Source organism: Myotis myotis, unplaced genomic scaffold (genome assembly GCF_014108235.1).
Source record: "Myotis myotis isolate mMyoMyo1 unplaced genomic scaffold, mMyoMyo1.p scaffold_m19_p_10, whole genome shotgun sequence".
Classification (NCBI taxonomy): Eukaryota; Metazoa; Chordata; class Mammalia; order Chiroptera; family Vespertilionidae; genus Myotis; species Myotis myotis.
In genome coordinates, this window is record NW_023416314.1 from 43,864,097 (window position 1) to 43,888,543 (window position 24,447).

Below are 24,447 nucleotides of genomic sequence, written 5' to 3' on the forward strand. Positions count from 1 at the left end.
GCACAAGAATCAAGTCAAAGAGTCGAAATGCGAAGAAGCAAAAAACACCCAACTGGAAAAGCAAAATGAAAAAAGAATCCGAAAATACGAAGATAGTGTAAGGAGCCTCTGGGACAGCTTCAAGCGTACCAACATCAGAATTATAGGGGTTCCAGAAGATGAGAGAGAGCAAGTTATTGAAAACCTATTTGAAGAAATAATGACAGAAAACTTCCCCCACCTGGTGAAAGAAATAGACTTACAGGTCCAGGAAGCGCAGAGAACCCTAAACAAAAGGAATCCAAAGAGGACCACACCAAGACACATCATAATTAAAATGCCAAGAGCAAAAGACAAAGAGAAAATCCTAAAAGCAGCAAGAAAAAGAAACTCAGTTACCTACAAGGGAATACCCATACGACTGTCAGCTGATTTCTCAACAGAAACTTTGCAGGCCAGAAGGGAGTGGCAAGAAATATTCAAAGTGATGAATACTAAGAACCTACAACCAAGATTACTTTATCCAGCAAAGCTATCATTCAGAACTGAAGGTCAGATAAAGAGCTTCACAGATAAGGAAAAGCTAAAGGAGTTCATCACCACCAAACCAGTATTATATGAAATGCTGAAAGGTATCCTTTAAGAAGAGGAAGAAGAAGAAAAAGGTAAAGATACAAATTATGAACAACAAACATGCATCTATCAACAAGTGAATCTAAGAATCAAGTGAACAAATAATCTGGTGATCATAATAGAATCAGGGACATAGAAAGGGAATGGACTGACTATTCTTGGGGGGGAAAGGGGTGTGGGAGATTCGGGAAGAGACTGGACAAAAATCATGCACCTATGGATGAGGACAGTGGGTGGGGAGTGAGGGCGGAGGGTGGGGCGGGAACTGGGAGGAGGGGAGTTATGGTGGGAAAAAAGAGGAACAAATGTAATAATCTGAACAATAAAGATTTAATTAAAAAAAAAAAAGAAGTGGGTGGCTTAGGCCTCATTAAAAAGGAGAGTTTTGAGCAAGGGCTTGAATTTGGTGAGCGCGGAAGCACCTGGTTCTCTGAGGGAACAGGGCTCCAGAATAATCTGTCAGTCAAGGACCCTCGGCAGGAGAGAGCCCCTGGGGACCTGAGCCACAGTAAGGAGCCTGCTGTGGCCTGAGCCGGGTGAGTGAGATGGAGAGTAATGGAAGAGGAGCCTTCCCTTGTACTGCCATTGGGTTGTCTCAGATAGCCTGTCCTTGGGACAACTGTCCCTTGGATTGTCTCTACCTCCATTGTTCTACTAAACAATTTTGGACCACCCCCCACCGCCCCCCAACCCTGGCACTTTTGGGACCCTGCCTTCTGTCATCATGGGCTCTTGACTGACCATCCCCCACCACGCCCTCGCCCCCACACATAACCCAGGCCTCAGCCAGCCCTGTCCCACAGGGGATGAGAGTCCTGTGCCCTTGCCAATCTGTGGGATCCATCCTATCCTGCATCAGCAGAGCATCTGGCACCTGTACCGAGTCATCTCTGAAAACATCAATGATTGGAAGTGCATGGCTTTTGCCAAGGTGCTGACACCCTTCCTTGGAACTCCTGCCTGGGAATGGAGAGCCTGCAGGGGGGATGAGGTGGGGGAGGGTCTCCAGCTGACACTGAGCCCTTCTCCCTACAGTTCAGCCTGCCTATGGCCCAGGAGAAGATAGAGGGCTGGCTGACAGAGGTGGCCCGGTTGAATGCCACCATGGGCCTGCACAACCCAGTCCTGCAGTACTGCATCCGCATTCTGGAGGAGTTCCACATCTACCTGCCCTTGCTCACCAAGCTGAGCAGCCTCCAGCTGCATGGCCTCAACTTCCAAGTCCTCCTTCGAGGTATGTTTCTAAGAGTAAGAGAGAGGAGGGGAAGGGAAGGGAAGGACACAGGGGTTAGAACAATGCAACAGCTCAGTCATTCTTATTGGAAACATCTTTCTTCCCTGGGTTGCTCCCTGCTACCCCCAAAGCACCATGTGGGTCCTCCCTGCTAACCTGGGCTGGCTCAGGCTGGAGTCTGAGCTCTGGGCTCTGCACTGTGCGCAGGACTTTGGGTTCGGGGTTCTTGGCTCTATGTTACACTCAGATCTGCCGTCTGGGAGCTGGGCTGGGCTGGGCTGGGCTCTGGGTCCCAGACCTGCCATATACTGGTGTTGCTCTGACTTGTTGTCCCTTCTATCTCTAGCCTTAGGGCTGGGCAGTCTCAACGTAGAACTCCTAACACTGGGCCAGCTGCTCACTTGTCCACTGCTGGACTTTGCAGATCAAATCAATCAGGTGAGGCCCTCTGGAGGGAGGGAGGTGGTCCCAGGTTCTGTTTGCTCAGCTCTAATAGAGCCAATTAAGGTCCAGCAGCCCCTTGAGACACGGGGATAATAGATATTGGCTTGTGGGTGGGTGGGGTGGGGTTGAGATTGCTGGCCTGCCTAGAGCATATGGGGATCTGATGGGTGGTTCAGACTCTCTGAGACTGAGAGTATGCACGCCCCTCCCCACCAGGGGAAGGAAGTAGGTGGCAGCCCCAAAATTGTGGGCACACAGAATGGCAGATGTCCCCCAACACTTACTCTGCCCCAAAAGAGCATGAGAACCAGCTGGAGCCTTGCAACATAGTGGGTTTCAAGGCAGCAGCTTAGGTCAGAGTGTGCTGCCGATGGCCCGTCTTCGAAGCCTGATGGTCTCTGAGACCTGCACTCCCCTGAGCCTGGCCCTTGTTCCAGTGCTATTCCCTGAGCCCTTGCCCAGTCCTGGTTCCTGAGCCCCAGCTCTTGCAGATCTGGCGGAATGAAAATGAGCACATTCAGGCCCAAGAGGCCCTTCAGCAGCTGCGGCAGGTCTGGGAAGCGCGCAAGCTGCGCCTGCTCAACTTCATCCTGCACGTGCCCTGCAAGCCCTCCGCCTTGGGGCGCTCCAAGAAGCAAATGCTCCACAGGGACATAATGGCCCAGGATAGTGGCACCTTCATCCTTTCAGGTGAGACCCAGCCCTTGTGGCCCAGTGAAAGTCCCCCGCTGGCGGTCATATTCAGCCACCACATCCACCGAACCCGGCCAGATCTGGCCAGATCTGGCTTCTCTAGCCCAGGTTCCCTGCTGGAAGCCGGTCCATCCTTGCTGCTTGACATAGTCGCTGCAGGAAAGAAACATCTGCATAGCATATATTTCAAGGGACCTGGCGTATATAGCATACTGTTCTTAATATGTTTGCTCCCCTTAGCGCTGTGTGTTTTAACCAAGGTCACCTCTCCGAGAAAGGTTGTTTCCCCAGGTAGGGATTTTTCCCTGAAGTTAGGGAGGGGATAAAACTCCTTAACTAAGTGCCAGGCGCGTAGTTAATCACTTTAACTACAAACAATCACGCTTAAGCTACATAATCTTTACTCCCTGGAATGGAGATAAGAAACGCCCTAACCTTTGCAATAGAAATTGACAGGATTAAAATCAACTGGTATAAATATGGATGTAACAAGACAATAAACACCAGAACTTCGCTGGAGATCCAGACCAGAACTTGCCTGGAGATCCTGGCTAGAGATCCTGGCTAGGCTGCTGATCAACTGAACGCTGTCTCCATGTCATTCCTTCTTCGCCAACTCCGTCCACACCTTTGGGGACCCCTGGACCTGCTGGGGTTGGACCCCAGCAGTCCCCGTCCGTGCTGGACAGCCTGCGACATCATTCTGTTCTGAGACGATGTCATTCATGGTGCTCCCGGCCCCTCACTCCCACGCAATGCCTGGCCTTGTCAGCAAAGGTCCTCCCCTTCCTGAGTGAATTAAGAAACACCTCATGGTCATGTCAACGCCTCCAGCATGTGTCCTGCTGTCTGACCTCTTGCCCTTCTCACTCATCCCTTTTTTGCTTCCTCATCAAACCCACTTGCCTCTGCTGAGCCAAACACAGGAGACCCTGAGATTTCCAGACAGGAGTCCAGTGAGAGAGAGAGAGAGAGAGAGAGAGAGAGAGAGAGAGAGAGAGAGAGAGAGAAGAGAGCGCAGAGAGACGTGGATGGTGGAGCACCTAACTAAGGGCAGTCGAATCTCAGAAAGCAGCTTCAAAGGACCAGGAAGAGTCAGAGAAACTTCCCTTCCCTTGTGGGGAGGCCTTTTGTTGACTTTTGAAGGAGGAGGAGTTTTCTCAAATTGCAAGGGGAGAAAGGCATGCCAGGGAGAGGGAATAGCATGGGTACAGGCACTCAAGGTGGTATTAGTTAGGGAATTGGCAGAAGTCTCTCACTTCCTTTCTTGCACGCATGCATTGTCTACTATTTCCAATTTCAGTTTCTGTAAAGTTGAGCAATGCCATGAAGACATTTGTGAAGTTACCTGAGACCAGAACTTTTCTAGATTTTTATTATAATTTTCCAATTTTTGAAAATTGGCTGGCCTATACCTAATTTAATATGTTTTTTATCAACTCACCTTTACTGAAGCCTTGCATAGTTTCCACAGAACCAATAGCTCTTTTCCCCACCCATACATCTCAGTGGTTAACATAATATTAGATTAAATTCTGTAATCAAAATTATAACTCACATAAGCAGGTTTTCCAACACCCTGTGGCTCTTGGTGAGCCTACAGTTCAATTAGTGGCAGAAAAGAAGTGGTTGGGTATTCTAGAGCAGCGGTCGGCAAACTGCGGCTCGCAAGCCACATGCGGCTCTTTGGCCCCTTGAGTGTGGCTCTTCCACGAAATACCACATGCGGGCGTGCGTACAGTGCAATTGAAACTTCATGGCCCATGCGCAGAAGTCGGTATTTTGTGGAAGAGCCACACTCAAGGGGCCAAAGAGCCGCATGTGGCTCGCGAGCCGCAGTTTGCCGATCACTGTTCTAGAGAAAGCTGGAGATCTGTGTCCGTGAATTGGGGCCTTAGCCCCTCCTGCCCTTGCCTCACCTGACGGCCAGCTCAGCTCAGTGAGCCCACCCTTCCTTAGATTACAGCAGCCTGCAGGATTCTATCCAGGAGAGTCTTCAGGTGTTGTTCAAGATCCTGGCCATCCAGAAGTCGGGAGACTTACACAAAAAAGCTTTGGAGTGGATGACCATCTTGCATGACCTGAGTGAGTGCAGGCCTCTAGCTGGGCTTATGTGTGGGACCTGAAGTGGGATGGCCCAGAGGGGATGGGCAAGAGGTGGGGCCTGGGCGGGGAAGATCTGAAAGGCAGAGTAAGGACCTCCTTCAGGGCTACTGCCTGGGCCGAGGGCACCACGTCTTTATTCACAGTGAAAGTTTTCTCTCCTCCAGGCGAGGTCCTTGGGTCCTGCTGAGTAGGATATTTTGGGGTGGGACAACCTGAGAGGTCAGGAACAGGCTGGACCCCATTGCCAGAGCCCTAGTATTCCCCTAGTGTTGCTCTGGCTGCTCACACAGGTGACATACTGGCGGTGTGGGTGACTTTCCAGCAGAAGTGGATTTTTCTGAATAAAATTCTGCATGAGATGAAGATCCAGTTTCCCAGTTCTGATCTGGTAGGGAAGGGGGGTGAGGCAGGGTGGACAGAGGCTGCTGAGCAGTGGGGTGCAGAGGTGCGGGGAGGTGCTTCTTCACATCGCCCTCACTTTTCCCCTTTCCCTCACCACAGAACTCCCGTTTCAAGGCCGTAGATGATCAGTACCGGACCCTGATGCAGACCTCTGTGGCTGACCCCCTGGTTCTCTCACTCGTCGTGCCCGGTGCTCAGCGGAACTCTTCCTTCCAAGGCCAGAAGCTGCAACAGATGCTGCAAGCAGGCTCGGTGGAGCTGGAGGGCATCATTACGGCTCTGAAGAGCGTGCTCTATGAGTTCTGTGTTCATTTCCCCCGCCTTTTCTTCCTCAGTGACAGTGAGCTGGTGGACCTGCTGGTCGCCCGACTGGAGCCCGATGAGGCCCAGATATGGGTACGACGCTGTTTTCCTCATGTGCTGGCTGTGAGCTTCCAGGCCAGCCTAACTGGTGAGCACACGGATGCCCCGGAGTCGAAGCCAAGCCTACAGACTCAGGTGGAGGGCTTTGCGGTGCTCGGTGCCGGTGGGGAGAAGGTGAAGCTGCAGCCGCCCCTCCTTCTGCATTCGGATCTCCCCAAGTGGCTGACCTCCCTGGAGAAGGGTCTGCGTGTGGCACTGGTGCATAGGTTGCAGGGCTGTGTGGCTGCCCGTCTGCAGCGCAGTCTGGCTCTGACTCCATCCCTAGACAAGGAACTGCCCCAGCGAAGCCAGTTGTCCTCGCAACTGTATGCCCACAACTGGCTGGATTTAGTCAAGGCCTTTCCATGGCAGTGTGTGCTGGTGGCAGAGGAGGTGGTATGGCGGGCCGAGATGGAGGAGGCTCTGCTTGAGGGGCAGACCCTGACCATGGTGCGCAAACATGTGTGCAAGCTGGAGGTACTGGTGCATTTTGTACGGACCCAGAAGGCCTACCAGGTTGGGCAGCCCCTGCCCTCTGTCCGCGAGACCAGCCTGCTCAGTGCCCTAGTGGCCATGGCCGTGACTCACCGGGATATAGCACAGCTGCTGAAGGAGCACAAGGTCAGTGATCTGACAGACTTCCACTGGGCCCGCCAACTCAAGTACCACCTGGGTTCATCTCACATCATCTCCCAAAGCCCCTTACAGAGTCTCAAGACCATTGCATCTACGGACACCTCTCTGTCACCAGCTGCATGCTGGATAGATGTGCTGGGCCGGTCCTTCCTGTACAATTATGAGTACCTAGGTCCCAGGCTGGGGTCTCTGCCCAGCTTGCTGCCTGAGTGGCCAGCCCTGGCACTATTATTGGCCCTGGAGGAGGTGGCCTGTGGGACCCTACTGGGCCCTGATGGCATGGGCAAGGCAGCCATGGTGAAGAGCCTGGCACAGGCCCTGGGGCGCCAGCTGGTGATAATGCCCTGCTTGCCTCAGATAGAAGCCCCAAGTCTGAGCAACTACCTGAACGGCGCCCTGCAGGGTGGCGCCTGGCTGCTGCTGGAGGCTGCTCAGCACCTGCCGCTCGGCTTGCTCTCTGCCCTGGGCCAGCGCCTGGCTGAGCTGCACAGACTCTATGTCCCGCTGTACCAGCAGGTTTCCCGAAGCACCAGTACCATCGACCCAACCCACCCCCAGCTCCTCGGCAGGGGTTTCTTTGAGAGACACCACGTGGACATGCGCCTTGGCTATGGCTGTCTCCTGACGCTGCGTTCCCTGAGCCCTGCTGTGCCTGCCAACCTGCGCCTGCTGCTGCGTCCTGTGGCACTGACACTGCCCAACCTGCAGCAACTGGCAGAGCTGACTCTGCTGGGCGCAGGGATGCGGGAGGCCTCCCTCCTGGCTACCCGTCTATCCAAATTCTTCTCCCTAGAGCGTGAGCTGGTGTCTGGGCCCCTGCCCTGCCGCTTGCCACTGTTCAAGCGGGTCCTCGCAGACACGATACAGGCTCTAAATGTGGCCAAGGAGGACCCCACATCCCAGCTGTCCCTCGGCCTTGCTGCCGCCCAGGAGAGGGCCCTACTGCATGCCCTGCTACGCTCACCTCTGTTTAGCATCCTCAACGGGGCCCGCCTTCACCACCTCCGAGAGCTGCTCTGTGGGATCTTCCCCAGGGCCAGGCAAGTGCTGGCGGAGCCTGTGGCCCACGGGCTGAAGAAGCCACTGCTTGTGGAGGAATTGCAGCAGGCGGGCCTGCATCCCAGCACTGATATTTTGGGTTCCCTGGAACAGCTGAGCCAGGCCCTGGGCCACACCTCGGGCATTTTGCTCCTGGGCCCTGCAGGCAGCGGCAAGACCACTTGTTGGCACAGCCTATTTACGATCCAGAATCGGCTGGCGGCCATGGAGGACACCTCAACACAGGGCCGTCTGCCTGTGGAAATTACACACCTGTATCCCAGCGTCCTCTGCCCCGAGGAGTTCCTGGGATGGCAAGAGGGCCCCTGCTGGCACCAAGGCATCCTCCCCAGGCTGCTTCGTGCAACCAGTCAGTGCAAGGCTGTGGACCCAAAGAGCAAGGCCCAGGGATCAGTGGGGACCCAGCACTGGATCATATGTGATGGGGTCTCCAGTGCTGCTTGGCTGGACTCTGTCACTTGCCTCCTGCGTGAGCCCCCCCAGCTTATCCTCCCCTGTGGTCAGCAGATAGAACGATCCCCGGACACTTTTCTCCTGATGGAAGTGGGAGATGCCACAGGAATGCCCCCCGCAGTGGTGGGCCGCTGTGCCCTAGTCTGGTGTGGTGGGGAGCAGACGTGGAAGGGGATGCTTAGAGCCCTGATGACAACCCTGCCTCAGGAGTACTGCCTGCAACCCCACACGGTCACCGAACTCAACCACCTGGCTGAAGTGCTGGTGCCTGCAACGTTCCAATTCCTCACCCGCCAGGGTGCCAGCTCCGTGCTGCAGGCACATGGGCAGAAGGCTGTTTGCCCAGGTGTGGCTGAAATCACCAGCCTGGCTCGCCTCTTGCGTTGCCTGCTTGACCTCCACCTACGCATAGATGAGGAGACACATGTCCCAGGTGAAGGGAAGGGAAAGAGAGGGCTGGCTTGAGATCTCTGAGGCCTGGAGGTTCAATGGCATATGGCTGGAGCCTGGGGGCTAGGGTCTTTGGTGGACTTGGGCTTGGGGACTGAAAGTGAGAAGTAATCGAACCAACTCTCCTCCCCTGCCCCCACTTCTTACCGGGGCTCCTATTCTGGCCACAGTGTCCTTTGCAGAAGACCTCAGTCATAGGGACTCTGGAACCCCGAGCTTCAAGTCCTCGAAAAGCAGCTCTCCTACCCGGTCCCGGGCTGACAGCAGTGATGTGCTTAATAAGCGCAGGGAGCACTTGCTGGTTGTCAACAGCTTTCTCTTTGCCTTGATCTGGGGCTTTGGAGCCCACCTTCCCTCCAGGTATCTACAGGGGTGGGGAGTGGCGGATGCAGAGGGCTGAGGTGGACTGGCCGGTGGGAGGCAAACCCAGGGGATCTCTGTCCGGGAGGGTGGAGTGTGTCACAAACGGCACTGTTGTAACTCTCTGACACTTCTGCCTGTGTGTCCGTCTGAGCAGGCTCTGGCCCGCCTTTGATACCTTCCTGAGGGATTCTACTAGTTACCTCCCCAACTATCCTGAGCCATCGCCCTCAGCCTCGGTGTTTGATCTTCATTTATGCCCGGAAGATGGGACTCTGGTCCCCTTCACTGGGCAATACGTGGGCAGCCGCATCAAGGGATCTCTGGGCACCTTCAGTCCTTCTCCCCAGGTGTGAGGACAGTGGCTGGGGTTGGGGCTCAAGGGGGTCTCCTGGGAGAGTCCACGTTCTAGGCCCAGCTAGGCCTATTTGTTCCCTTTCTTTGCTATGTTTTCACACTTGCAAGAATACATGAAATATTGTGCAAGTGGAGCTTTAAGACAAGATCCCTAGACCTTTCCTTTCAGCTGGATTACTGTCTGGAGCTGCCACAGTAAGCCCTGCTCCTGTCCTGCAGACTGAACGACTCTTGTATGTGGTGGACCTGCTTCTGACGGAGGGACACCCAGTGCTGCTGGCTGGAGAGGCAGCAACAGGGAAGTCAGCCTTTGTGGAGGTGCTAGTGGAACCACATCACCCTTACATCTACACCCCCATCCACCCTGCCTTCAGTACCACCCACCTTCGCCTTCTGCTGAGCCAAGGGGTCCAGGGCCAAGCACAAGCCAGCCCAAGGTCTGGGCAGCCCCTGAATTCTAAAGGCTCACTCCTCTTCCTGCTGGAGGATCTGCACCTGGCTGCTTCTGGTGAGGAGCTGGGAGGAGAGAAGGAGGGCAATATCTCCAGGAAGCCTGAACCTCCAGGCATAAAAACTGATAAATAGGTCAGTGGAATGGAATAGAGATCCAAGAAATAAATCCTCGCTTATATTGTCAATTAATTTATGACAAAGGAGGGAAAGATATACAATGGTATAAAGACAGTCTCTTTGATAAGTAGTATTGCCCAAACTGGACAGATACATGCCATAGACAGAAAATATTCATGATACATATATCTGACAAAAAACTTATATTCAGAATATATAAAATAATGTACAACTCAATAAGGAAACAAACTCCATTTTTAAAAATGTACAAAAGAACAGACACTTCACGAAAGAAAGATATGGCACCAATTAGCACATGAAAAGATTCTCCATGATATTAGGCATCAGTGAATTGCAAATTAAAACCACCATGAGATAGTAGTTCAAACCTACTAGAAAGATTACAATTAGAAAGACTGAGAATAGAAAGTGTTGGGAAATGCAGAGCAACTGAAACTCACACTTTGCTGATGGGACTGTAAAATGATATAACCACTATGAAAAAAGTGTGGCAATTCCTTATCAAATTAAATATATACTTATCATAAGACCCAGCAATTCTATTTGTAAGTATTTACCCAAGTGAAATAAAATCATATTTATGTTCTCAAATGTATACGGGAATGTTCATAGCAGCATTATTATCCTGGATAGTCAAAATGCAGAAACCTAAGTGCCCATCAGTGTCTGTCAATGGATCTACAAATTGTGGCATTTTCAAAGTAGACTACTACTCAGCAACCAAATGGAACAATCTACTGGTGCACACAAAACAGGAATGAATCTCAGAATCATGCTGAGCGAAAGAAGCCAGAATGGTAAATTGCATATAGTGTATGATTCCCCTTATATGAAGTTCTAGAATAGGAAAATTAATCTATAGTAATAGAAATTAGATCAGATAGAAATCCCTGGGACAGTGAAGTGGGGGGATTGACTGCAAGGGGCATGAAGGAACTTCTGGGGTGGTGAAAATGTTCTAAATATCATCGGGTTGGTGATTACACAGGTACATACATTTGTCAAAGTTCATTGAATTATACTTTTAAAATACCTACATTTTATTTTATACTAGAGGCCTGTTGCATGAATTTGTGCAAGGGTAGGGTCCCTAGGCCTGGCCGGCAATCAGGGCCAATCAGGGCCTTCTGGCTGCCGGCTGGGGCCTCCCTTTCCCTGCTGCCAGCTGCCAGCCGGGCCTTCCTTCATTCCGCGCCCCCTGGTGGTCAGTACACATCCTAGTGAGTGATGGGTCTCCTGGTTGAACTCCTGTGGGGACAATTTGCATATTAGGCTTTTATATCTATACTAGAGGCCAATTGCATGAAAAATCATGCACTCCGTGGTAGGGAGGGCCTCAGCCCAGCCTGCGCCCTCTTGCAGTCCGGGAGCCCTTGCTCCTTACCACCCGCCTGCTTGCTGCTCCTTACTGCTTAGCATGCTGCTCCTGCCACTGCTGCTGCGCTAGCCTGGCTTCTGGCTGAGCAGCACTCCCCTTGCATTGAGCGTCTGCCCCCAGTTGTCAGTACGCGTCATAGTGACTGGCCATTCGGTCAATTTGCATATTACCCTTTTATTATATAGGGTACCTATATTTTAGTCATATTTTAATAAAGTTGACTTTATGAAAGTGTGCATGTGATATAACTCCATACTCTCTGTGATGACTGCATCCCTCGCCCCCCCGCCCACCCCAATTTTGGTCAGATTAGGTTTACAAGCATCTCAGCTTCCAAACTTCCCTATTAATTAACCTTCAGTTAATGAATAATTGGCCATAAAGGTAGGATTTGGGGGAGAAGAGAGAAGAAATTACTCACTTTTAGTGAGTGTGTGGGAGAGAGAACCACTTAGACATGACCAAACCCCAACACATCAGATGCACAAACTTCCTTTAGAATCCTATGCGTTCAGAGGTAAATTGAGCGAGGCAGGGATAGAGGAACAGGGTGACACTGCCATGTGGACGCAAGCATGTCCTCACTGTTATTCTTAATGTCCCACAGACCCAGAGAAGAGCTGTCAGCCAGTGTTGGAGACTCTACGCCAGGCCATGAATGGCACTGTGTGTGCCCACAGCACCTTGGAACTGCAGACACTGCAGCCTATAGTCAACTTCCTTGCCACAGCTACAGTGCCAGGCTTCTGTGAGTGCCCACTGTGCCCCCGCCTCTTTCGACTGTTCACAGTGCTGGCCCTGGCTGACATGACCCAGGCCATACTGCTCAGCAGGCACACACCAATCATCCAGGGCTGGCTTGAACGCTTTCCCTGTGTGGAGCGGGAGGGTGTTCTAGCAAGAGCCCTGATCTGTGCCTCCATGCAGGCCTGGGAGATTGTGGGCAGCTGTTTTTTGCCTTCACCCCTCCACCCACATTACCACTTCTCCCTGCACTCTGTGAGCCAACTACTGGGAAGCCTTCAGCTGCTGTCAACCAGAACGGGCTCCCGAGGTTTTCTGGACTATCCCAACCACCAGGAGCACTTGCGCCGGGTGTCAGGCTTGCGTGGCACCCGCCTGATGACTATGATGGCCATGCGCAACATGGTGCGCCTTTGGCTGCATGAGGCACAGAGAACCTTCTGTGACCGGCTGGACAGCCCTAGGGAACGTGACTACTGTGCCAAGCTGCTCCTAGAAGTAGCTCAGAGTGTCTTCTGCTGTGGTCCAGCACCCCAAAGCCTGAACAAGGGCTATAAGGAGAAGGAGGAGTTGGAAGAGGAGGAGAGGGTGCCTGAAGTGGAGTCTGAAGGGGAGTTGGCCCAATGGGAGGACTTAAGCAATAGCGGCAGTGATACAGAAGAAGAAGACACTTATGACCTTTGGGTCACCACAGGCCCACCCTCCAGAGATTCAGGTCATGCATCATCCATAGCCCCAGTAAAGAGGGAGAGCACAGAGAACATAAGTCAAAAGATAAATCAGGAGGAAGGCACAAGGGCCTCCAGTTATAAACTTCAAATGAAGAGATCCAAGAATTCGTGGCAGAAGACATCCCAGTCGGACCTGGACTCACCCCTATTGCTACCAGTGCTACTACTCTGTCCCCAGGAAAAGCCCTCAGACCTAATCTTTAGTCAGGAGCTGATACTGGGTTCCAACTCTGAGAGCCCCAACATGTACCTGGAACGGCAGTGGGAGAGCCTGGAGGAGCAGCTGGCCACATCAGCTGCTCAGCTAAAGCTGAGTCCCCATCTTGCCCGGTGCCACTCGATGGCCCAGCATGTGGCCCGCCTGGTCCGGGTCCTGGCCAGGCCCCGGCAGCATGGCCTTCTGCTCTCAGGGGCTCTGGGCACTGGGCGCTGTACTGCCATCATTCTGGCAGCTAACATTTGTCAGGCCCGTATCTTCTATCTGCCATGCCAGCCAGAGAAGGCCATTCTCCAGTGTCTATGGGATGCCAGCTGGCATGCTGGCATATTAGGTCAGCCAGTGGCCCTCCTGGTGCCCAAGGATGTGGATCTGACCACTCTTCATCGTCTGCTGGCCTTGGCAAGCTCAGGCAGTTTCCCTGACCAGTACACAGAGGCACATCTGGAAAACATTGAAGAACATCTCAGAGATGTCAAGCAGACCAACAAGAAAGAAATGCTTTTGCAGAGGTGAGGCCAAGAGCCCCATTCTAGGGGCTTCTCTGCTCTTGCTCCATTCTGGCCAAAAGGCCAAAAAGAAAGTAGGGGTTGCTGTGAGGGCTCAGAAGATCAGAGCTATGGGTTCAGGATTGGGACTGGGCATGCATGGGCAAATAGAGATAAACGGGAGGACAGTATCTGAGCTCCTGGCCCACAGGTTCTACCAACAAGTGTGCAGCCACCTGCACATGTTCATCCTGATTGGAGATGACCAGGCACACAAACAACTGCCCTCTACCCTTTTCCGGAGACTCCTCCAACTGGCCATCAGCAGCATTGACCACTATGAACCCTGGGACCAAGACTCCCTGATCAGTGTGGCTCAGCACCATCTGGACAGTGCTCAGAATCTACCGCTTGGTGATGGTGAGCACTTTCTACCTGTCTGTGCCTCAACTCAACCAGACTGTAGAGGATTATTATCTCTCTCTCCTCTCCCTCTCCCTCTCCTCTCCCTCTCCTCTCCCTCTCCTCTCCCTCTCTTCTCCCTCTCCTCTCCCTCTCCTCTTCCTCTCCTCTCCCCTCCCCTCCCCTCCCCTCCTTCTCTCTCTCTCTCTCTCTCTCTCTCTCTCTCTCTCTCTCTCTCTCTCTCTCTCTCTCACCTAGTGAGTCCCCTTCACCTTTTCTGCCCTCTTTTCTGAGCCAAGAAAAGGTCCCTTTCCTTTCCTATTCCTCTACAAGCTCACTGGCCCAGGCTAAAGTCATGCCTGTTGCAGATACCTTGAAGTACCCAGACCTCCAGGCCTCAATTCCCAGTGTGGCCAAAGCCATGGCTTTCATCCACCTTTCGGCTGCCAGCTACCATGGGCACCTGTGCCCTGAATTGCCACTCGTCACCCCCAAGACCTTCTTAGACTTCCTGGAGACCTTCATGCTGCTGCAACAACGGATGATCCTACAGATGAAGAACAAGGCTCAGCGGTGAGTGGTCCCATTCCCTGCCGTGTACCTCCTTCTGCTCTCTCAAATACTCACTGGGTCACCGTATCTCCAGGTTCAACAATGCCCTGGGGAATCTGACAACAATATTTGAACAACACAATATCCACATCCACCAGGTCTCCATCTTGAAACAGGAGATGAGAGACTCCTACAAGGTAAGAGGGAAAAGACTATGGTCCAAAGCAGAAGCCCAAAAGGGGATTTTGGAGGAACCAACCAAACTGAACCTTAGTTCTTATCTCTGGAGAGCCCCCTTTCCCCCATGAGATGTCTCTAATCCATGCTGCCTCCTCCTTTAGAACTTAGACTCAAAACTCCCCATAACACATCTGAGACCTGGCTGATTCTTCTAAACACATGAAACCCAAGTGTAGCGTCTGGTTTCCCCTAGTAGATTGACTGTGTGAAGTTCAGAATGCTCCCCAAGGTCTCTGTAGATTCCATCAGGAATGGGGCAGGGATTACAGTCTCATGGTCACCTCTCCCTCTGATCCTCCTCTTCTGAATGTTCTATGAGTGTCAGATCCCTTGGTCATTTTCTCAACAGCCATAATAGTGTGTGCTTCTCTCAATACTCCCCACTCCAGGAAATGGCACCACCAATCATTTAGTCATTTAAGCCAAATCCCAGAATTATTCTGGATAACTATCTCTTTTCTCTCTCATATTCAGTTGTTTCATTTATTCATTACTGTACTCAACAAAAATTAATTGAAGTCCACATTTTTTTGGTCCAGGCATTCATTAATATTTATGTCTATGTCTACATCTACATCTTATGTTTACATCTAGATGGATGGATAGATAAATAGGTAGGTAGATAGAGAGACAGATAGATAGAATCCTTGCCACAAGTTTCTGAGGTGGCTATTTTCCCCTACATTTTACAGATGAGAAAACTGAAATCCAGAGATATTTAGAACGAGCATTAAATGAGATCTTACATGTAAAGCATTTAAAAGTGCTGGCACATAGTAAGAGTTTCAATAAATGTTAACTACTATTAATATTAGGTTAGATTGCCTCCTAATAAGAAAGATAAGACACTGTCCTTGCTTTTATGGTGCCTAGATTACTGGAAGATATAAATGAGTCCAGGCAATTAAAACAGTGTATAATGACAGAGTAAGTCCAGGATACTCTGAAGTATCAAGAAAGACTTTCTAAAGAAAGCATAGAGCCACAGTAGGCACTCAAAAACATTCTTTAAATATGTAAACAAATGAATGAAGTACATCAACGTTGATAGCTAAAGATTAAGTAAGATTTTGCATAAATGGGGGTGGAGAGGAAGAATGTCACAGGCTGAAGCAACAGCATATGCCAAGGCCCAGAGGCAAAAGAATGTGTGCCACATTGGAGGAACTGAAAGTCAGGGATGGCTGGAGAGTAGAGTAATGGGAAAGGAAAAGGAGATGAAGCTGGAAAAATGAGTAGAGGCTTTCTGGTCACAGAGGCATTGTAAACCAAATGAAAGAATGGCAGGTGTGGTAAGGGACATGATGATGATGATATTTGGTTTTTAGAAAACCAATCAGGCTACAGCATGGAAAATGATTAGAGGTGGGGATTAAGAGTAGAAGCCAGTATAGAAGGTCAAAAGTGAAGAGAACATAGGCATAGGTGATGCGTATTGGGGATGGGAGTAGACATGAAAGATGGTAGGAGGTATAATTGAAAGGAAATGCTTTGGGTTTGAGGGGAAGAGAAGAGATGGAGTCAGGGTGGCAATTAGGTTTGGGAAACTTGGGTGTATTTTGCCACAATTCTAAGAAAAAGAACACATGAACGGATGAGTAAGATTGCAAGAGATCTGAGGAAGCCAATATATACATTTTTCGACATGTGGAGTCTGAGGGGCCTGTGAGACGAAGAGAAATTTCTACTAAGCAGATAGATACAGGGTGAGGGGTTTGGGGAAAAATCTGGCTAGAGATAGAGACTTGGGAGCTGTTAAAATATAAATGGTAATAAAAGCCATGGGATTAGGGAGGGCACATTGAAATGTGGGGTGAGTAGAGAAGGGGCCCTGAAAAAATTGCTGAGGAATATTTAAGGGATGACAGAGGAAAAGACTGAGAAAGAGCAGCCTCAGAAGTTGGAGAAAGCCAAAGGAGAACACGGTATCATGAAACTCAGGGAGAAAAATGTTTCAAGAGGAAGGGAACTGTCTCTGTGACAAATGCCATTAGTGGGTCTAGTAACATTATGCAATGGTCAAACATGTAGGCATGGAGTTCAGATTGCCTGGATCTGTATGGCAGGTCAGGAGAAGCAACCACCAACTTGGGGCTGCATCATTAGATATATAACTCACAGACCAGGAAGTGAGAGCTCAGTCTATATTAGTGGCTTATTTGGAGTTCAACTTGATCACCCTGACTATTAAGTGAGGAGTATGCTGGAGTTCCAAGCCCATGGAGTCTTCCCTGGGGTATTTCCACCTGGTCTAGGGTCTGGAGTTGCAGCCTGGGTCTCTGTTCACAGAAACTCAGCATATTGCGTCAGCAACTAGAGCACAGCAAGATCCTACACAAGCGGCAACTAGCCGAGTGTCGGCAGCAGGAGTCCCTCATTAAGAGCCTGACCAAGCAGTGGGATGCCCTGCGGGCTCAGCATGAGGCTTTCCTGGAGCAGGTGGGCTCTTTCTGTCGCCTGCCCTGAACTGCTCTTCTCTTGGGAGAGGACAGCTCCTGATAGGATCCCCAGAGGAGAGGAGGGGGTGATTTGTCATGGAGTCTCCTGGGGGAGGGGACAACAGCAATAAGATGGCTTGAGGAATGGCCCCTTTATGGGGACTCCTACGGGGAGACGATCCCTCTTGACCAGGGGTCCTCAAACTACGGCCCGTGGACCACATGCAAATACAAATATTGTATTTGTTCCCGTTTTGGTTTTTTACTTCAAAATAAGATATGTGCAGTGTGCATAGGAATTTGTTCATAGTTTTTTTTTTAAACTATAGTCCAGCCCTCCAACGGTCTGAGGGACAGTGAACTGGCCCCCTGTTTAAAAAGTTTGAGGACCCCTGCTCTTGACAATACCTTGAACAAAGAGGGCATTTTAAGACCTCACGTCAAGAGGGAATTTGTCCTCATTTAGATGGGCAAGGCATTTCTCGGGCCCCTGAGCCAGCTGAAGGTGACTGATTTCGAGGAGTTACGAAGCTATCGAGCACCGCCAGAATCTGTGGTCCAGGTGACCAATGCACTGTGTGACCTGTTCCACCGTGAAAGAGGCTGGGCCAGTGCCAAGCAGCTGTTAAGCACTGAAGATTTTTATCAGGTAGGGAATGTGGGGCATAATGGATGAGGAGAGCAGAGACGTAAAAGGGACACCTGACAAGGTAAGAATGAGGGAGTAAGGTTCCGAGCATCTATGTCACCCCGATTCCTTTTAACATAAACTCTCCCAGGAGCTGGTGTTCTTCCCCAAGGAGAAGATGACGGACTCAGAGATAATAAACTTAAGCATCGCCCTAAAGGCTCCAGGTATGAGTGACGCAGCTTTGCGGGCAGTAAGCATACCTGCAGCCAGCCTGGCAGCCTGGCTCTGGGCTGTTCTGCGCTATAGGCTGGCACAACACCGAGGCCTGCCCACGGGCCTGCTGCTGCGGCAGGTAGAGGCGACACTGGCTCGGGAGCAGGCCCAACTGGCCCACTACCAGTTCCAGTCTCAGGAGATCCTGGAGCAAAATTTGGCCCTGACTACGCAGCTGGAAGGTATCCAGGCTTCCCATGGCCATCTGGTAGAGAGTCTCAATTGGAGTCAGACTGACCAGTATCACACGTGGCCCATAAAGGCTGCATTGCTTGCGCCCATGCATTCCTGGACTGCAGAGCTCCAGGTAACCAACCCCTCCCAGATTTCCCTCCAAAGTTCATTTCTGCATCACTGCCCGCATTCCTCCTCCTCTCAGTGCCCTCACTGCCTCCCTCTATCCCACTCTGCCCCTTTGCCATGCTTTCCTTTATACACTGCCTTGCTCCCTCTCTGCTAGACCCTCTGCCTCTACCCTCCTCACTGGCCTGCACACCCTCTGGTCTTCCCTTCCACACTAGAAGCTGAAGAGGCAGTGCATGACTGTGTACGGCGATGCCCTCCTGTGTTCAGCTGCCATCGTTTACCTGGGTCCCTTCCCACCATTAAGGCGCCAGGAGCTACTGGCAAAGTGGCTGGCTGTGTGTAAAGGCTTTCAGGAGACTCTGGGCCCAGATGACGTGGCACAGGCCCTGAAGCAGAATCAGAAATCTGTCATCACGCCACCAAAAACGCCCCTGCTCTCCACGTGCTCTCCCTTTAGCCTTCTGTACTTACTGAGCTCTGAATCCGAACAGTTCCAGTGGGACCGAGACCGGAAGCCCCGGGCAAAGTCAGCTCGCCTGGCAGGCTTGCTTCTGCGAAGTTTTACCCACTACTTCAGTTGCCGTTGGCCTCTGGTGCTTGACCCCAGCAAGCAGGTCCTCAACTGGCTGAACCCACTGCCTCTGGAACATACTAGATGCATGGCCCCAGTTCCTACCAAGGGCAGAGGTAAAGCCGCGGATAATAATCATAGTGTTTCTCGGGTGTCTGAACTGCCTGGCACCGGAGCCATAGTGACCGGAGCCATATGAATTCCCTTTCATAATTACATTTTTATGGCCAAGGAATCCCAGATTTCACCAGCCTATTAAATTAGGTCACATTTACATCTTTTGGCCCAAATTGCAATGATTCTGAATCTATATGACTGACCAGTCCATGATCTTCCACTTCCCTGATCTGTTTAGCACTACTGGAAACTTGGCTAACAACTCAGAGCTTTACAACCCAAATTTGTTCCTATGTCCAGGAATTCTGGGGAAATACATCTATTGGTTCTGCTTGGATCAGCGACCCATCTGGATGGAGTATGAGAAGGAACATTTTCTAAGGGAAGGGAGGGAGGGTGTTTATTTCCCAGAAGAAAGGGTTAGGGATGAGAATAGCAGATATCTCTAACGGAAGGTGTACGATAAAGGGGTCTGTAACATAGGCTCTATAATCAGACTACCTGGGTCAGTCATTTGTCCCTTGCTAGCTGTTGACCTAAGGCAAGTTCCTTAATCTGTTTATTTGCCAATAAATTGAGGGTCTTACTTATACCCATCTCATAAAGTGTTGTGAGTATTAAGTATGGTAATTCTCATAAAAGGGGTTCATACAGTGCCTAATATACAGGTTGTCCTCCCAAAATATATATACACTTTAACAGTTGATAGCGCAATTTTGAAAATGAAATGTATTTTAATAAACATTGCCTTCAGAATTATCCTAAGTGTGTGTATACATTAGTATACATTTTTTGGGGGAACACTATATAATAAGTTCTCCAAAACGTTAGTCTTTATTACTACTAATATATTACTGCTGCCATTATTACAGTCCATCCCTTGGCTATTCAGCACTACTTTCCATTGTGCCCATGCACCATTATAAAAATGCCCATTATAGAACTATCACACGGGTAACTCTAAATGAATTCACTGCCTAACAGACACTCTTTTGCATACAATTCTGAGTCCAGAAACTCTGAATGGTATTCATTGCTCTTGATTAGATCTGGATGTGGAACCTTGTGATTCCTTAACCTGTGATAGATTACATGCCATCTCACCATACCAACAAACCTGTTATACAAAGTGAAGCAAAATCAAATCAAGATAACTACTATAAACTTCCTGCTTAGAAACTGGGCAAGGGTAAGAAACACTCTATATTAGTCTCTAGCTTGTACTATATGTCAGATAGAGAGATAGTAAGGCAAATAATTAGCATTATTTCGCTGGCTATGGAATTCTTGGACGGTCAGGTCAGCTGCCCTGGGTTCTGATAACTAGTATAATTTTCTTTGCCCACTGCCCCCAGGGCAACCTACGAAAGGAAAGTTGAGTAAGAAGTCCCCTGTTTGTAGAGCTGGTCTGCCTTAAATGTATGGGAACTTAGGATTTGCTTTAAAATTAAGCAGACCCAGATCACTTCGTTACCAGATGGGAGATTTTTCTGGCTAACCCTCTTACATATCTCATCTTTTTACTACAGATTTCATTCATAAGGACTCTATTAGCTATTAAAGAATGCAAGAAATCTTGATACATTCTCAGTCTTGAATTTAAACCATACCTTCCAGCTTCTGTCTCTTAACATGGTTCTGGGGGCTCCACCAATTCCTTGGTGTAATTATCATCCATCTAAATCTCAGCCTTGACCTCAGAGCTGTAAGTAAGAGAATAGTCTGAGTAGTGAGCTCAGGCTGGTTGGTCAGGGAATTTAGGCCCTATTACTTTGAGCTGTATCCAAATCCAAAGAATTTATCTTTGTCAAGCAGGAAGTGCATAGAGAGAAGTGCTTGGGATGGACCTAGCGTGAGGAAGCCCATTCCATGCAACATGAGTTAGAGAATCATCTTTGCAGATCAGCCAGGGGTATGACTATCTTATCATCTGTGGTCTGAACTTGCTTGATATGAGCAGAAAGGAATTTCCTTTAAGTTTCTCTCATTGAAGTAGAGAAGTAGCCAGCATACTCCAATAGCTTCTAATAAATCCACTAAAGTTCAGTGAGCACATAGTCTAAGTCTCATGAGATAAACCAGCCTCTTACCTACCACATAGCCTAGCCACCTTCCCAGTAGGAAAAAGAAAAACCCTCATTGCTTCCTCCAACCCCCATCTTGCTGTCATTACCAGTAACAAAAACCCAACTTACCATGGCTTAAACAAATAGGGATTTGTTTATCTCACATTATAATAAGCATGAGGTAAGTACAGGGCTTCTATGTTGCCTTCAAGCACCCAAATTCTTCCATCTTTCTGCTCTATGATCGTTAGCATGTTGGCTTATCACATTGTAGTGGACTGAATGGTGGACCCCTAAAATATATATCCACATCCTAACCCCTGGAACCTATGAAAGTGACCTTATTTGGAAAAAGAGTATTTGCAGATGTAATTAAGAACTTTGAAATGAAACCACCCTAGATTGAGCTGACCGTATATGTAATGACAAGTATCCTTATAAGAGACAGAGGAGCCTGGCCGGCATGGCTCAGTGGTTAAGCATCGACCTATAAACCAGGAGGTCATGGTTCGATTGCCAGTCAGGGCACATGCCTGGCTTTCGGGCTCTGTCCCCAGTGTGGGGCGTGCAGGAGGCAACCAATGAATGATTCTCTTTCATCATTGTTGTTTCAATCTCTCTATAACTCTACCTCCCTCTCTGAAATGTACAAGTAAAATTTTAAAAAAGAAGAGACAGAAGAGAAGGCATAAGTACACAGAGGGAAAGCCATGTGAAGATGGAGACAAATAGTGGAGTTATGTAGCTACAAGCCAAGGAACTCCTGAAGCCACTGGAAGCTGGCAGAGGCGAGGAAGGAGTCTCCCTTAAAGCCTTCAGAGGGAGGGCAGTCTTGCCAGTGCCTTGATTTTGGACGTCTGGCCCCCAGAACTATGAGAGAATAAGTTTCTGTTGTTTTAAGCCACTGTATTTGTGGTAATCTGTTGCCTAGTTGGCTGCTATCCCTCCAAGCATCATGTCAGAATCGCTGATAGTCATTTCTGTTCCATTTGTCAGGAAAACAAAAGATCTTTCAGAAGTCTGAATAGCCAGATGTGGTAGACAGAATTGTGGCTCTCGTGACCTTTGCCCCCACCCCTCCTCCCCCGGTGTTACTCTCATAACTATGTTCTGTTACATGGAAGAGAGACTTTGCAGATGTAATTAAAGTTACTAGTCAATCAACCTTAAGATAGAGATATTATCCTGGATTATCTCTGGGTTGCCTCAATGTAAACACCTGTGCCCTTCAAAGAAGAAAGGAGCAAAGAAAAGGAAGATTTGAAACACAAGAAGGATTCAGTGAACCGTTGCTGGCTTGAAGGTGCAGTGGGCTACAGGGAAAGAGTGGGAAGGAAACCATAGCCGGGAAGAGGCCCCAAGTCCCAGATGAGAACTCTAGTTAATGCCTTGATTTTAGCCCAGTGTAACCCTGAGCATCGAGCCATGTTGTGCTGGGCTTCTAACCTACAGAACTGAGATAATAAACTGTGTCATTTTTGTTTGTTTGGAGAGAGAGAGAGAGAGAAACATCAATGTGAGAAAGAAACATCCATTGGTTACCGCCTGTACACATCCTGACCAGGGTTCAAACCTGCAACCCAGGTATGTACCCTGACCGGAAATCAATCCCACAGCCTTTCAGTGCATGGGACAATGCTTCAACCAACTGAGCCACACTGGCCAGGGCACAAGTGTCTATTTAAGCTGCTAAGTTTGTGGTCATTTGCTAAGCAATAGAAAATAAATATACCCAACTGTAGACTCGACAACCTCCATCTGCTTGCTTCTTAAATGTGTGATACTTTTAAAAAATTCTTAAATTTCTTAATAGTTAAAAAATAATAAGTATTCCTCTTTTCCAGCCCCTGCAGTAGGGGAGGTAAAGGAGAAGGGTTTGGGATGGCTGTTGGCTAGCCAAATGTCTGTGTCTGCCACACTGCCCATCACTTGGCTAATTCCACCGTTAATGGCCTTTAACTTACATGCACTGGTTTCTGTATTAGTGACGTCTCTTTTAGTTGTTAGTCACAGATGAGCTTTGGCAAAAAGGGGAATGCACTGGCTCTTCTACCCACAGAAAAGGCAGAGATGGGTCAATTTCAGGACTGACCAGAATAACTCCCTGGAATTTTAGAGTAACAATAACAATAGCTAACATTTATTGACTGCTTACGAGGTGCCAGCTAAGTGCTTCCTATGTGTTATTTCATGTCATCTTCACAGTAAACTTTTAGGGCTCCCTGATAGCAACCCCATTTTGCAGATAAGGAAACTGAGTCCCAAAGAACCTAAGTGATGTCCCTCATGAGATGGAGCCCCTGGGTGAACAGTGCTCCCTAGCAGGCTAATTCTTCCTCTGAGAAGAGCTCCTCTGCATCTTTCTGCACAGGGAAGGGTGACAGAAGTCAAGAAAAAGAGGATAAAGAGGATGAAGAGGATGAAGATAACAATAATGAAAAGAGCCCCAAGACTGAAGAGCAGAAGGCAGAGGAAAAGGGAAAGGTGGGGGTGGTAGACAAGGAAGAGAAGCAAGAGCAAGAGAACACGGAGGACGAGACAGAGAGTCAGGAGTCAAGGCCAGCCTCTGAGACCCAATCTCCGTCCTTTGCCTACTTCAGGGTACTCTCAGGCTCTGACCCAGACCTGGGTCCTCAGCTCCTCGAGGCAGCTGCCAAAGGTAAGAACTGGTCCCTGCCCACCATGTCTCCCTTCTGTCCTCCCCCAACCCTGTGGGCCCACAGGCTTCTCATAGCCCAGTCTGAGCTCAGCTCCCACTTTCATCTTGGGCACTAACTCTGTTGAAGAGTCCTGAGGGAACCCTGCTCAGTAGAGGGGAGCTCATTAGAGCCAAATTTTGCACATGGGGGGGGGGGAGGGGGGCTACGTGCTGGCTAGAGAGTCCTTGCTTCCCCCTCACAGGCCTGCCTGTGCTACTGACCAACGTGGAACTGGGACTAGGGTGCCAAGAACTGCCATTTCTACTACAGCGGGAGCAGCTGAGCCCACCACAGGTGCAGCCTGGCTTCTGTCTCTATCTGAGCACCACCCAACCCCTTGGTGCCTTGAAAAAAGGTGAGGGCCAGTGGGTAAGTTGCCAGCACAGCTTTGTGGATATAGTAGGCCCCCGGCTTCACTCAGTCTGGCCCAGAACAGGCTCAGGACTGTGGCAGGGAACCACACTCTCTGTGCACCCCATCCTCAGGCTCTGCCAAGGGGAAGGGTTAAGGGTCTCCCATATCACCCCAAGTGCTAGGTTGTGAACTGCTGAAAGTGCTGAATGTGCTGGATCTGGGTCTGAACATGGACATCCTAGAAGAACAGATGCTGCATGAAATCCTGTGCACGGAGTGTCCCAAGTTCGAGAGTCGCTGGCAGAAACTCCAGATGAGATCCTTGAATACTCTCGAAGCTGTGGAGGCTACTGAGGTGCTCAGGGGACTGCTATATGGGTTGGGCTGAGCTTTGCAGGGGCCCAGGTATGGGGGTGGAGAAGAGTGGAGACCATAGGGGAC

At 49.9% G+C, this 24,447-nt stretch overlaps 2 protein-coding genes across 4 annotated transcripts in view; one reads left to right on the plus strand and one right to left on the minus strand.

The window, feature by feature from the left end:
* DNHD1 (dynein heavy chain domain 1) overlaps window positions 1–24,447 on the plus strand; it is a 54,603-nt gene that overhangs the window by 24,869 nt on the left and 5,287 nt on the right. The window contains exons 14-34 of the mRNA XM_036326874.1: window positions 1,416–1,543; window positions 1,648–1,846; window positions 2,193–2,284; window positions 2,782–2,980; window positions 4,943–5,068; window positions 5,380–5,477; window positions 5,591–8,474; window positions 8,674–8,851; window positions 9,009–9,201; window positions 9,428–9,716; window positions 11,785–13,381; window positions 13,569–13,777; window positions 14,128–14,332; window positions 14,406–14,508; window positions 16,841–16,990; window positions 17,456–17,638; window positions 17,769–18,200; window positions 18,415–18,910; window positions 23,346–23,612; window positions 23,855–24,007; window positions 24,183–24,361. Of these exons, the coding sequence (XP_036182767.1) occupies window positions 1,416–1,543; window positions 1,648–1,846; window positions 2,193–2,284; window positions 2,782–2,980; window positions 4,943–5,068; window positions 5,380–5,477; window positions 5,591–8,474; window positions 8,674–8,851; window positions 9,009–9,201; window positions 9,428–9,716; window positions 11,785–13,381; window positions 13,569–13,777; window positions 14,128–14,332; window positions 14,406–14,508; window positions 16,841–16,990; window positions 17,456–17,638; window positions 17,769–18,200; window positions 18,415–18,910; window positions 23,346–23,612; window positions 23,855–24,007; window positions 24,183–24,361 (8,360 nt within the window). The remainder of the gene's footprint in view (window positions 1–1,415; window positions 1,544–1,647; window positions 1,847–2,192; window positions 2,285–2,781; window positions 2,981–4,942; window positions 5,069–5,379; window positions 5,478–5,590; window positions 8,475–8,673; window positions 8,852–9,008; window positions 9,202–9,427; window positions 9,717–11,784; window positions 13,382–13,568; window positions 13,778–14,127; window positions 14,333–14,405; window positions 14,509–16,840; window positions 16,991–17,455; window positions 17,639–17,768; window positions 18,201–18,414; window positions 18,911–23,345; window positions 23,613–23,854; window positions 24,008–24,182; window positions 24,362–24,447) is intronic.
* RRP8 (ribosomal RNA processing 8) overlaps window positions 1–24,447 on the minus strand; it is a 68,445-nt gene that overhangs the window by 23,991 nt on the left and 20,007 nt on the right. The window contains exon 8 of one of the 3 annotated variants that reach the window (XR_004970399.1): window positions 924–1,854. The exons of 1 other annotated variant lie outside the window; for it this stretch is intronic. The gene's annotated coding sequence lies outside the window, so the exon portion shown is untranslated. Of the gene's footprint in view, window positions 1–923; window positions 1,855–10,989; window positions 11,048–24,447 lie in introns of those variants that run through there. One more of the 3 variants, XR_004970400.1, reaches the window with a different exon arrangement.